Genomic DNA, 12,816 nt, shown 5'->3' with positions numbered 1-12,816 from the left:
AACTTTACAAAAGGCAAATAAAGTAATCGAGTCAAAGTCAACGCAGGGTGGATTATGCTTTCATCGTGGCATTACTTGTAATAGTCACCGAAAATGACTACATTTAACTGGTTTCCTTGTATGAGTATGTATATACTTAATATATGATGAGGGTTCTGTAATATATAGGACATTCGATGTCTGATCAGCTAGATGTAAATACATTTCATAAAGGCATATGTTTTCATTTTTGTTCATTTATTTACTGTAGAGAAATATTAGTAATGTTTTTGTATATACCTATTTAAAATATTTTTATCATTGAGTAAATTTTATATGAATCTCAATAAAAATAAATTATTGGAACATATAATTTATATAAATTTTACAAAATTTATTTAATAATAAAAAATTGTGCTGATATCGTTACTTTTATTTTACAAGTAGGTCAAGAGGTGGCAAATGATGAGTGGATTCCTGGGAAGGAAAAAAATGACATTTGTGTATAAATATTATAATTTTAGATATAATGAACATATTTAAACATATAATTTATTAGCATTTTAATGGATTGAGAAATCTTTATAGCATTCACCTCTTAACTATTGAGAAAATCCAATATCTCTTAATTTATCAAATTTTTATTAGTAAAGTAGAAAATTTTAATTCATCAAAAATTATATTTTAAAAAATAAATTTAATTAAAAACGATCTAATTTCTTATACCTTCCATTTTTGCACACATGCGTCCATCGCACAAGAAAAACGAGTATTATCAATATATACTAGCAGCTGGCCACATTGATAATATTTTTTAGCATGATATATGCATGTGTGGTCAAGCTGCTTTGAGACCAATTTGGCTTATGGTCATTTGTGCAGTGAAGTGAAGTAGCCTTCTAAAGGTAAAAAAAAGCGAAATAGATAGTTAAAAAAATTGATAGACCATATGACAAGACATAGAATGAATAAATACATGTACCATTGAAAGTGAGTAGGGCTACAAGATCTGTTCTATTAATAGGTACTAACATCCAATACGTGACAACCAGAAATAGTGTAGTCGCTCTATGGATTCTTGCATGATATGGTGGCCAGTCTTTGTCACCTTTCAACAGTTAAATTTGGACCTCATATTATATGCATGTCCCTTCAACTGTATATTTGGATCTCATTATGGATGCATGCTTGGAATTTCACATTTTACATATCTATATATTTTCTTCTACATACACGAATTGTTTAGTCTAGAATTCTCTTTCCGTCTCTCTCTTCCAGTCTCATTCTTTTCCTAATCAAAATTTCTGTATATAGGGGGGAGAAAAAAAAGGCACAAATTTACGACCAACTACTGAAAAGCTTTGAATATGTTGGTGGAGATAGCAATCACACTTGTAATTAAAGATAGTATAACCATAACCAGTGCTATAATTTTGTCCTTTCTTGATGATATACCATGAGAATCCCTGTCGTTTTTTGAAAAATAAATAAAAAAATTAATTAGACATTTGGCAATTGTAATTGTACAACGGAAGAGAAAGGAATAAGGTTTACAGATTACCTTAGAACAATTGAACCAGGGAAGACAAAGGCAAGGCACACTGCAGATGTTGATCCCATAAACTGAAAGATGTACCAAATATCTGGGACAGCAATGGCAACAATGTAGCTCAAGACAAGCAGCAATAAAGTGAGGATCACAAATCTCTTGGTGTCTGTAGCTAGCAAAGGCTTCTTGGGGAAGAAGAATTCATATATGTTGGCTCTCAAAGAGAAATTAAGGAGAGGGAAAGCCAACATAACGTGAAATGCATAGCTTAAACGGACTAAAGTGTTGAGTAAGGAACCAAGTGCAGAACCGGTGTTGTGGTCAAAATTTATTAGAATATCAGATTGTGTTGAATCACCAAACAAGAGATATCCAAATAGGCCTATGAAGAAATATATGACAGCACAAAGTAGCAATGCTATTCGAACTGCTGTTGTCATGTCGGATGGCTTTGCAAGCTCAAACCCAATTGGATGTACTGCATGTAAAACCAAACAAATCTTTTAAGCATGGATGCAACAAATTAAGCCACTAGTGAAAGCTAATTATGTTAATTAGGAATTAAGTTACCATTGAAATGAAATGTGTAGGCTGTGACTATGACTGGAACTGCAGTGAACAGGTCAAAGAAAGAGGTATGGTGGTCCAAACGTGGAAACAATCTAGGGGACTGTGTTTTTCCTTCTACAATAGCAACAATTGCCAATACAGTACATATTGTAACAAAGGCAATGGCAAGAACGGTTGATAGTGCAGAACTGAACTTCAAGGACTCTGCTTACCCCAAACAATAGCATCACACAACAACACAGAATGTTAGTCATGCCTATGTCATACCATTGAATCTCTCCAACTTGAAATTAATAAAAATAAACAACTAGAAACATGTGATAAGCATGCATTGAAATCTCATATAAACAAACAAAATTGGAAGGTAAATATTAAGGATTTAATTTTGATCTACATGTAAAATTTCTTTTTACCGATTTCATCTGTATGGCTACATACAGCCAAATCACAATAAAAAGTTGACTATCATATAATCACCATGGAATAAGATCAAATTAAAAGTTAAAGCTCAAATATTAAATTAAAATGTAGCAAGCACTGACCTACGCGACGGTACAAGACCAATGGAAGCAAAATCAAAACCAATATAACGAACAGAGCAAATTCCCGTGAGTTCCACCATTGAATTCCAAACAATTGTTGCAAAACACCGAAGTGTACCTCCCCTTCAAGTTGATTTCCAGAAAACACATCCGCTGATCATTGCGTCAAATAAATACACAAAAAGTTAGAAAAATATATCACCCAATCTCTCACACAATCATTTAATGCAGAGACCCAAATTCAAAAAGAGAACCTTTTGATGCAAAAATTCACAACCAAAATGGAAAGTTCATGATCGGCTCAAAGAATCAAAATTAAACTATCACTGCATGCTTATCCATTTTATTTTCTCCTATTATTTTTATTATACAACTGCTTAAAAAAAATACAGGAAAAAAAGAGTTTTGTTATATTTTTTTACACGTTTTTATAATAACTTTAATATTATTTTATAAAGTATTAAATATATATTAATTTAAAAACATAAAACATATAAGTATAAAAGTTAAAAAGAAAATAAGATTATTACAAAAAATGAACTTACCAATGATAATTAGATACATAATCAAACAGCCGAAATTAGTAATTACGACAGCGAGTTGAGCTGCAAATGCTCCTACGGGTCCAAACGATTCTCTCATGACGCCAGCATACGTCATCGTTTCGCCGGAATGTGTAAACCTCATGAGAAAGTCCACCGATACTTCAGCCAGAAAAGCGATCACCAGAATCAACACGAACGCCGGAATCACACCAAGAACCTTCAGAGTCGCCGGAAGAGACATGATCCCAGCGCCAATTATGCTCGTGGCCACATTGAACACGGCGCCGGACACGGTCGCCGGCGTAGCACCCGTCGATCCCGACAAGAGGGGTACGTGAGCTCCTTGTACCGGCGACATCCCGGCGGTGAGCGAGTTGACGGATGGAAAGAAAGAAGAAACTGTGGTGTCCTAGTTGTACAGGATTAACGTACGAAAGGGTTGGATTTATAGTATTAATTTAGTTCAAAGGATTAATAATTAAGGTTATTGGATTACTATAATGCCACCGGCAAAACTGAAAGCATGTATACAGGGGAGAAGTGAAAAGGGTAAGATTGTAAATTGCATGGGATTTTTAGCATCTGGTGCAGATGTGTTAATGTGTGTAAGGTGACAGGTTGGAGGAGCAATGAGCGAGAAGCGTGAGGAATTCGAACTCAGGAAATGAACTTGGACGCAGAAGTGGATATTGTGAATCTCTTGTTTGCTTTTCTCTGATTCGCTTTCTGTTCTTATAAAATGTTCGTTTTGTTAATTATTATTCTCTAGCACATTGGTCAAACAATTGAAATAAAAATTAATAACTGTTGGTCATTCCTATATGAGATATATTAAAAATTACAAATAATTAATATTGGTTAATTTTGTGATAAATTATTTATATTTTTAACCTTTTTTTAAAATAAGCTATTGACATCTTAAGCCTTACTTTAAAAGAAACTTAAAAATATTTTTATTACGAAAAATGATATTATTTTTATCTGTTTTTATTTTCTTAATACTTTTCAGGTTTTCAACAAAATAAACACTTTTCCACGCAATTGTTGAGTTCATAAGTGATAAATCACAATTTGAATTCTTATTGAAAGATAATTTCTTGGTTGCATTTTAAAATAGGATTATTTATATAAATGATACAAGAAATAAAAAAAATTATATATTTTTTAAAAAAATAATAAATACTCTCTGAGATTTAAATAAATTAATTCTTATTTTTATTTTCTTATTTAATTTTAGAGTAAATATCAATTGAACTTCTAAATTTAATACCACTGTCTAATTCAACCCATGCTATTATAGGAAAAAAAAATTAGCATTTGATTTTGACAAACCATAAATTAATTGGATACCTTAAAAAGAATAATTTTAAATCTTATTATATAAATAAAAAATGCATTAAATATATTTTATATTTTTAATATAAAATTTTTTTATTTTATTTCTTTACAATTTAAACTTTAATTTTTAGAAATGTGCAACGCGAAATCCAAATACTTTCAAAAATATGAATTATATTATACACTTTTAAAAACTAAAATCTAAATTATATAATTAAATATAAATAAAAATAAAATATTTTTTTCTTTTAATATAATATATATGTTTATTTTAATTTTATAATTTTATAAAAAAGACAAATTTGACACCATGTGTAAGTTTAAAATACTTACATTAAATCTCAATCATATAAATTAAATGATTTAATAATTAAAAAGTTATTTTATTTAATAAAATAATAAATTATAAGCATGAAAAAATATAAATTTTTAATTATTAAATTATTTAATTTGTAAAATTAAAATTTAGTGTAAATCTTTTAAATTTAAAAATGTCAATGGATCTATCCCTTTTATAAACTATGAGGCAATATAACAAGAACATTTATTATTATTATTCATATCAAAAAGCAAATCAAGTTCCTCGTTTTAGACAACAGTCAGTCAACTTGTCAAGGATAAAATTAAGTGCCACACGTACCAAAATTGAAGACCATCAAGGCGCGTCGTAGTTGATTGATTATTTGGTAAACGTGTTTATTAGAGTTTAATTTATGCATGCTTGATTGCATTTAAAAAGATATTTTAATTTAAAAATCTTTTTAAAAATACAAATAAATTTTAAAAAATAATTTTTTATATGTCCTGTAAAACAGACCACCCAAGTATTCTACGAAATCAGACATTGAACAATAAAATATAGGGCATCTGTAATTTATTTGTAAGTGCTCACTAAAATGTGGTGTTTATGTATTGAATTAAATCAGTTTGTAGACAAATTTATTTTATTTTATTATAAAATTCAGTTTGAATTTATTATAATAAAATTTTATATTTAATCTACTATAATATAATTTGTTTAAAGTAATTTGAATTACATTGAATGATTTGAAAAAAAAATTTGGTTAAAAATGAATGTTATAATATTTCTGAGTTGCACAACAGATCACTTTTTTCCCTTCTTGCCACTTACTGGACGTGAATACTGAGAAGTGTCTCTTATGTACTCTCCAAGTTGAGGTGAAACAAAGGATATGATGACTAAGTAATAGAAACTAAACATATTAATACATTAAATATTTTATTGGTGTCTTTTATTGCAATTTAACTTTCCATTATTTTTTTAATGGAGGTTTAATTAGGTGAAGTGTGTTAGAAACATATTTTTAACATATCATTTTTAAATACTTTAATTATTGACTAAAATTTATTAAAAATTGTAAACATATAAAAAACAATCATTAAATAAGGAATGAGAAACAATAAATCTACATAATTTTTGTAATTATTAATAGATTTTAACTAATAAATTAAATTGTGTGGAAAAATAAGTTATTAGCATTTTTTTTAACTAAAGACATATATTAGGAAATATTAAATATATTTTATGTTTTAAAGATAATAATATTTTTAATTTCTTAATATGTATCTTTAAACTCATATTAAAAAAATTGATAATGAATTGCTTGTCCAAATTATTTAGCAAACTGTCGAAAAGTGTTTTACAAACTCATGTTAAAAAAATTTATATATATACTTTTTATAAAAAAAATACAATGAAATTGATTGTAATAGAAACCATAATAGATTGAGTAGGTAATATTTTTTATATGATTTTTAAATTTTTTTAATCAGTGTCTTAAATACATGCAGGCATTTTCAAATAAATAATATAATTTAATGAAAATATTTTAAAGAAAAATAAATTTTAAAATTCATGAACTAAATTTTGAAATACATCATTAAATATATTAACTTATTAAAATTTAGGGTAAACATAATTTTATTGATAAAATATGTTTACTCTAACTTATGCACCAAAAGGTATATTCCAACATGTAATCAGTTAAATTTTATATAATGTTATTTCACAATTATTAGTTATAACTCAAGTTAGTAAAGATTCCAACATTAATTATAGTGGCTGCCTTTCCATTATTGCATGCGATAGAATTATACCTCAAAATGTCGTATGGGGCTCTTGCATGTTCAGCGCTGATCAACACCCACAATTCACCTGCGTGGCCCACTATTAGAATAAATCATAATCTTATTCACATTCAATTATCGTGCTTTTTGTGATGTGTCTATCTACGGTTTAAAGCTGTTCAAGATTTGAATATATAATAATCATGTTTTGGAACTCAGTTTGGTGCGATTTAGATGAGTGAAAGAGATGTAAAAGGAGAAAAAGAAACTAAAATAATAATAATAATAATAATAATAATAATAATAATAATAATAATAATAGTAACAATAATAGAAAAGAGACCGTGTACTAACATTTGATATAAAAAATAATAATATTATTATTATATTTTTAAAAAAAGGAGGGTTTAGACTTGAGAAAAAACTGATATAAGTGTAATAAAAATAATTAGAAAAAACAAAAAATAGAGACTGCTTAATTTGAAGATAAAACTAGTACTTTCATCTTTTATTTTTAAGATGAATTTTAATTTCATATTTTTATTTTATTTTTTATTTATTTTTAATTTTTTCAAAAATTTAAGCAAGTTCTTTCTTGTTAGAACTGTTTTTTTTTAATTGTGTGCATTATTTATTTTCTTACTCATTTCTATAATTTCTTTTTCTTCCACTTTTTTCTCTTTTCTTTCTTCTTTTTAACCTCATTTGTTGACAATTACAGCATTTCCTAATGATACCTTAAAAGAGCTTCTTCAACAACTTTGATGATATAATATTTTATAATCTGCAAAAAGTCATGAATTTATAAAAAGACTCATAAAAAATATCATCTTCTATTTGACTAGAAAGTTAAGGCTTTTTTTGTTATATTTTACACACACACACACACAAAAAAAAACTTGTTTGAATGTCATTTTATTTTGACTAAAAAATCATATTTTTCAGGTCACATTTATGTATAAAACTCATTAAAATTTCTCTTTATTCAATATCTTGACGAAAAAGACTTTTCTTTTTTGACCAAAAAATCACTTTTCTTTTTACCATAAATTTTCAAAAAAACTTATTAAAAAGACCACTCAAAATCTTATCATCGGAGGCATAGTGTGAAATTTTAGTTGACAATATCTACCCCAACTCCAAATCAAAAACTTATTTCAATGCAATATTCTTTTGAGAAGAGTAAATTTAACACCTAAGTGTTACTTTTTGAAGGGAAATAGCTAACAAAGTGTGGTTAAGGTTAAAAAAAAAAAAACTCTATACCTTGGGGGATTTTATTTTCCCTAAACAGTATTACATGAAAAAAAAAGTTGTCCTTATTGAAATCATTTATTCAAACATGTCTCTTTTTTCATACGCAGTTGTTTTAGAAAGTAATTAAACAAACTTAATAAATAAAAGCTTTTATTAAAAATTATAGTAAGAGAGGCAATATTAAATGTCATATTAACAAAGAGTTTCCCTTTAATTATCTAAGAGTAACAGATAGCAAAATGGTAATAATATATAAGAAGAAGAATAAGAAATGGACTTAATCAAGATGCAGAGTCAAGTGACAAGGGAATTATAAACATGGACGCAGACCCGTGTTCCAATCTTTCTGAAGCCATCATATTGCAAGAGTTTCTCTGAAGTAACACTCGATGTTTCGAGATTAAACCCGAAAAGACTCTATTGTCGATCAATGATCACTCCCTCAACTACACAAGTTGGTCCACATAGCAATTCCGCTTGTCCCTACAGCCAAAACAATCACCACTGTTGCCATAATTTGATCTTTTGTCGTTGATATGCCATGCATGTCCCTATGCTCAAAATAGGAGAAGATTGGGTTATTAAACATATATTTGTATATAAATTAATCAAATATAGAAAAAGAAATTGGTAGGATTTTTAGACACCTTAGAATGATTGCGGCAGGGAAAATGAATGAGAGGCAAACAACAGTTGTGGATCCCAAGAACTGAAAAAAATACCATATGTTTGGGATGGCCACAGCCAACAAGTATGTGAGTGCTAGCAAAATGATTGTGAGAGACACAAATCTTGGGGTGTCTGATGCCAGGGTACGCTTATTTATATTTGAGAATATTAATTCATCTATGTTGGCTCTTAAGGAATAGTTCATGACGGGGAACACAAGTGCAAGATGTAGTGCATAGCTTAGCCGAACGACGTCGTTTAGCAATCTACCAGCACTGGTATTGGAATTTTGGTCAAAGTTTACTAGCACATCAGGCATGATGGAGTCCCCAAACAATAGGTACCCAAAGAAGCCAATAGCAAAGTAAATCGCCACACAAATTATCAACGAAATCCGCACAGCTTTACTCATATGTGCAGGTCTTCCAAGCTCTGATCTAATAGGATGAACTGTAGAAAATCATGTGTAAGTTAGTCAAATCTCATGTTGACCCTAATAATAAAAAAATATGTTACTAACATCTATCTAATTATAAATCAAATCTCATGTATGAATATGACAATGGGAGGTACTGTTATTCCCTTAAGACTAACCATTGACATGGAATCCAAAACCTGTTACGAACACTGGGACAGTGGTGAAAAGATCAAGAACAGTGACTTGCGAGAAATCAGGGAGTATCCTCAGTGATTGTGTTTTGCCGGACCATAATGCACTAAAAGCCATTGATGAGCAACTTGCAACAAAGACCAATGCTAGTAGGATCGAAATTGCAGAACTATACCTGAGTGAATCTGTATATTTTATTTATATAAATTAAGCATAGAGAATATTAATTAAGATCAAAGTCTTCGATCATTTGCAAAATGTACTTGTGCATTTGGGTAATAGTAGAGGTAGTAATACTGACCAACACGGCGTAACATAACTAGTGGAAGCATTATAAAGAGCGCAACTATAGGAAGAGCAAAAGCGCGAGAGGTCCACCAGTGGATGCCATACCATTCTTGTAGAATACCAAAGTGTGTGGTTCCTTCGGATTCATTTCCACATAGCACGTCTCCTTCCAAAACGAAGACAGTGAACTCGATCAAATTTTTATAATAAAATATTGCTAATCCATACGTATACATTAAAAAAAATGGTAGAAATGCTCATAGCATGTTTAGTAAAGATTAAAGTTGCAAAGATATATTATTTCTTTTTTTCAAAAACTCTTTTTGAGATATGTATTAGTTTACATTGTCCTTCCATTTAATTTTAAAAATTATACCTGCATCAGTTAGATAGCCTTGTTCATATTAGATTTTAATACTCTCGGATCAAGTTAATTAGATGTAGAGCAAATTTGGCTGGAAGTAAAAGAACAAAAATTATTATTCTAATTTGTGAAGACTATTGTCAAGTTGTGGCCCATGATGCTCGACAACCACGTTCATGTGCTGAGGGAAATGGCGATCCTACAAAATTCTGGCTAGACAAATGGATGAATCAGCGAAATCCTTTCGGAGCAGATAATTTGGAAGGGAAAATGTTATGTTGACAACTAATTAGGATATCTAAAATAATCTCTTTTTAATTTTATGATATACTTTTGAGATGCGTATCTTTAAAATAATAAAATTTTAATATATATAGGACCAAATGTTGTTTTTTAAATATTCTGATTTGGATGTTGTTATTGAGTAACGCTTGCTGACTTTACTGTTGATGCCAAATTAGTAGAATATTGATTAAATGATCCAATCACTTTCTCAAAATGTCATATATTTGTTTTATTTTATTTTATTTTATTTATCACATTATATCACTTATCATTTTTTTTATTCTGTTTTCTTCTTGTACACCTAGTAAGTGAATGTATATCTGATAAGTGTATGAATACGGTTTTTCTTATCCAAATTATGCTACAAGACGGATAAAATCTGAGGTTCCTTGCACACACAAAAAATCTTGTACCAGTAAAAATATGTAGAAGAACATAAATAACACTAGTTTTTTTTTTTTTTACTAATAATTTATATTACAGAATAAGTATTTGTCAAGTATATTATAGCTATAAATATAATGTGAGCCTTGTTATATATTCTTAATAAATTTTTTCATGTCACTTAATAATTCTTTTAGTACTTTATAACATAAATATTAAATATATATGTATATATATTATCTTAAACATAAAAAAGTATTTAATATTCCTTAATTAATGATTAAGAAATTTTATAGAAATAAAAGATTAAAAATATATAATTTTTCATAAAATAAATATTTATAAAAATATTTATTATTTTTAATGCAGTGTTAATATAATTTTTTTAATAACTTGTTTATTTATTTATTGTTTAATAATTAACAATACCCTGTAAATAAATAATTGGATTGCTGAGCTGCACGGCAATGTGACTGGCCCCACCCCGCAGCACCCATCCATTGGCCCAACAAAAGAAGAATGGTTTTTCACTCAAAAATAGATCAAAAGTAGAGTTTTTCCTTTTTTGGAAAAAAAGTTTATCCTTTTTATTATACTTTTTTTTAAAATGAAATGAGTACAAAGACTAGGAGTGTGAATTATTCCACTTGTGTTTTGACAAATCCTACAAACTAAAAAGTAAAATTTTGTGCTGCAAAAAATAAAGTTGGCACTTAGCTTACAAATTTAGAACCAGTACAAGAAAACAATAGGAAGAAGAAAACAAAAGGAATTTATAATGAAGGATGAAGAATAGAAGAACGTACCAAGAATGATGAAATAGATGATAAGGATACCGAGAGTGGTGATGATGACGCAAATCTTGACGGCAAAAGACCCTGCTGAACCAAATGACTCACCCACCATGCTCGCATAGGTAGTGGATTTACCGCAACTTGTGTACCTTAACATGAACTCCACCGTCACATCTGTCACAAGTGCCACCAACACGATCACCACCAACCCCGGAACTATGCCTAGCACCTTCATGGTCGCCGGAACCGACATGATTCCGGCACCCACCATGGTGGTTGATATGTTGAACACCGCACCGGAAATTGATCCATTTTGCGGACTCGGATCTTCCGGTGAGTACTCGCAGTCCGGCGCTAGGAGAGGAGCAACAACTTGGGTGCTGTTGGACATGGATGCAAGCTTCATTTTGGGGGTTGTTGAATCATGATTGTTGTCGATCGATACACGCCCCTGTGGTCTTTATCCTTTGTCAGTTGTATCTTAATTTATTTTTATTAAGTTCATTAATCTTTAAGTATATAAAAGGGATACATTTTATAAAAAAAAAATTATTATTTCAAAATCATGAAAGATATTTAATGTTTACTTTTTATAGTATTTTAAAATATTTAATCAGACGTATTTAATGTTTCTAAATATATATTCTTAACATACATTAAAAATATAAAAATATAATAAAAACTTTACAATAAATTATTATTATTATTAATTATTTAAACTATAAAATTTGAAGTTAACAAAACTATTTTTTATTGCTCAAACTTCTTTTTGTATTTATTGTTCAATTAGTAGTAATTTACTTATAAATAAAAAATAAATATAATTTAATTTGTTTTAATATACACTAATTATTATTTAAAATATATTAAATGAAAATTGGATAAAAATTAATATTTTAAAAAATAAATGTCACTCAGAAATTGGAGAAAATAAATGTTTTGAAGATATTAATTTCATAATAAATAATAAAAAATTAAGTAAATGTTAATTGTGTTTTTTTAATTTTTTAAGATAAATTAAAATGAATAAAATATAAGAAAAATATTTTATTTCATTTAATCTATTATCTCTATTTTTTATTTAATTATGATGGCATAAGATAAATTTTATTTATTTTATTATTATTATTATTATTAATAAATCTACAACTTAATAATGAAATAAATACTTAACTTATTTCATAATAAAATATTTATTTTGTTTTGTTTATCATTTTATTTAATCTATTATTAAATATCCAGACATATCAGAGTGATCAAAATTTTAATAAATAAATTTTGTTTGTCTAATAAGAAATTAATCATATAAATTATATACCTGTAAATTTTATGTCATGACTTATATTTTTTCTGACATTAATTTTACGACATGACTCTTAACTCTTTTTTTTTTAATTCATAACATCTATTATGAAATAAAAATTTGAAAACTATATTTACATTTTGTGCATATGTTATGAATAAAACATTTAGAGTGGGAATTTTAGAAGAAAATTTATGTTTGAATTATTGATAGATTTATGTTATTAAAGCCATTAATTAATCATAAGCTAA

General features: G+C 28.1%; 2 protein-coding genes across 2 annotated transcripts; both read right to left on the bottom strand.

The window, feature by feature from the left end:
• Window positions 1-947: 947 nt before the first annotated feature.
• LOC113847857 (amino acid transporter AVT6C-like) lies at window positions 948-3,590 on the bottom strand. The gene is made up of 5 exons (XM_027477157.1): window positions 3,186-3,590; window positions 2,641-2,793; window positions 2,099-2,302; window positions 1,541-2,006; window positions 948-1,445 (listed from the first exon to the last, which is right to left on the bottom strand). The coding sequence occupies exons 1-5, from the start codon at window positions 3,541-3,543 to the stop codon at window positions 1,328-1,330; spliced, it is 1,299 nt and encodes a 432-aa protein (XP_027332958.1). The 5' UTR covers window positions 3,544-3,590; the 3' UTR covers window positions 948-1,327.
• Window positions 3,591-8,285: 4,695 nt separating this feature from the next.
• On the bottom strand, window positions 8,286-11,681 carry LOC113847946 (amino acid transporter AVT6C-like). The gene is made up of 5 exons (XM_027477279.1): window positions 11,275-11,681; window positions 9,449-9,601; window positions 9,132-9,332; window positions 8,516-8,987; window positions 8,286-8,419 (listed from the first exon to the last, which is right to left on the bottom strand). Exons 1-5 carry the CDS (start codon window positions 11,666-11,668, stop codon window positions 8,311-8,313), a joined length of 1,329 nt encoding a protein of 442 aa, XP_027333080.1. The 5' UTR covers window positions 11,669-11,681; the 3' UTR covers window positions 8,286-8,310.
• Window positions 11,682-12,816: the final 1,135 nt, after the last annotated feature.

This window comes from Abrus precatorius, unplaced genomic scaffold (genome assembly GCF_003935025.1).
Source record: "Abrus precatorius isolate BTA unplaced genomic scaffold, Abrus_2018 Scaffold8, whole genome shotgun sequence".
NCBI classification, from domain to species: Eukaryota; Viridiplantae; Streptophyta; class Magnoliopsida; order Fabales; family Fabaceae; genus Abrus; species Abrus precatorius.
The sequence above is the reverse complement of the archived record's forward strand: the minus strand, read 5'-3'. Positions and strand labels throughout refer to the sequence as shown.